Below are 483 nucleotides of genomic sequence, written 5' to 3' on the forward strand. Positions count from 1 at the left end.
GATTAAAGTCAAGGAAGTAATAAATATAAAAATGAAAAGATAAAAAAACGGTAGAGACAAAAAAAGAAAGATATAAAATTGAAGAATAACATGTTATGTTGAGTTGATTGTGTTGTTTTATGTTGTGTTGTGTTATGTTATGTTCTGTTATGTTGTGTTATGATAAGTTATGTTATCTTATGCTTTGTTATATTATGTTGTGTTATGTCATGTTATGATAACATGTTATGTTATGTAATTTCATGCTATGTTTTGTTGTGTTGTGTTGTTTTATGTTGTTATGTTATGTTATGTTGTGTTGAGTTGTGTATTGTGGTGTTTTGTTGTATTGTATTGTTTTGTGTTGTCTTTGTTATGCTAAACTATGTTATGTTATGTTATGTTATGTTATGTTATATTCTATTCTGTTATGTTTTTCAACGCATTTCACCTCAATTCACTTCAATACTCAATTGAACTCAACTCGGCTCAGCTCAGCCCCCC

At 28.2% G+C, this 483-nt stretch overlaps 1 protein-coding gene across 1 annotated transcript in view; it reads right to left on the reverse strand.

Annotated features, from left to right (window-relative positions):
• Positions 1-278: 278 nt before the first annotated feature.
• LOC118747225 overlaps positions 279-483 on the reverse strand; it is a 7,849-nt gene continuing 7,644 nt past the window's right edge. Inside the window, exon 4 of the mRNA XM_036481212.1 lies at positions 279-362. Within this exon, the coding sequence (XP_036337105.1) occupies positions 279-362 (84 nt within the window). The remainder of the gene's footprint in view (positions 363-483) is intronic.

This window comes from Rhagoletis pomonella, unplaced genomic scaffold (genome assembly GCF_013731165.1).
Source record: "Rhagoletis pomonella isolate Grant_MI unplaced genomic scaffold, Rhpom_1.0 Rhpom_scaffold_00011, whole genome shotgun sequence".
NCBI classification, from domain to species: domain Eukaryota; kingdom Metazoa; phylum Arthropoda; class Insecta; order Diptera; family Tephritidae; genus Rhagoletis; species Rhagoletis pomonella.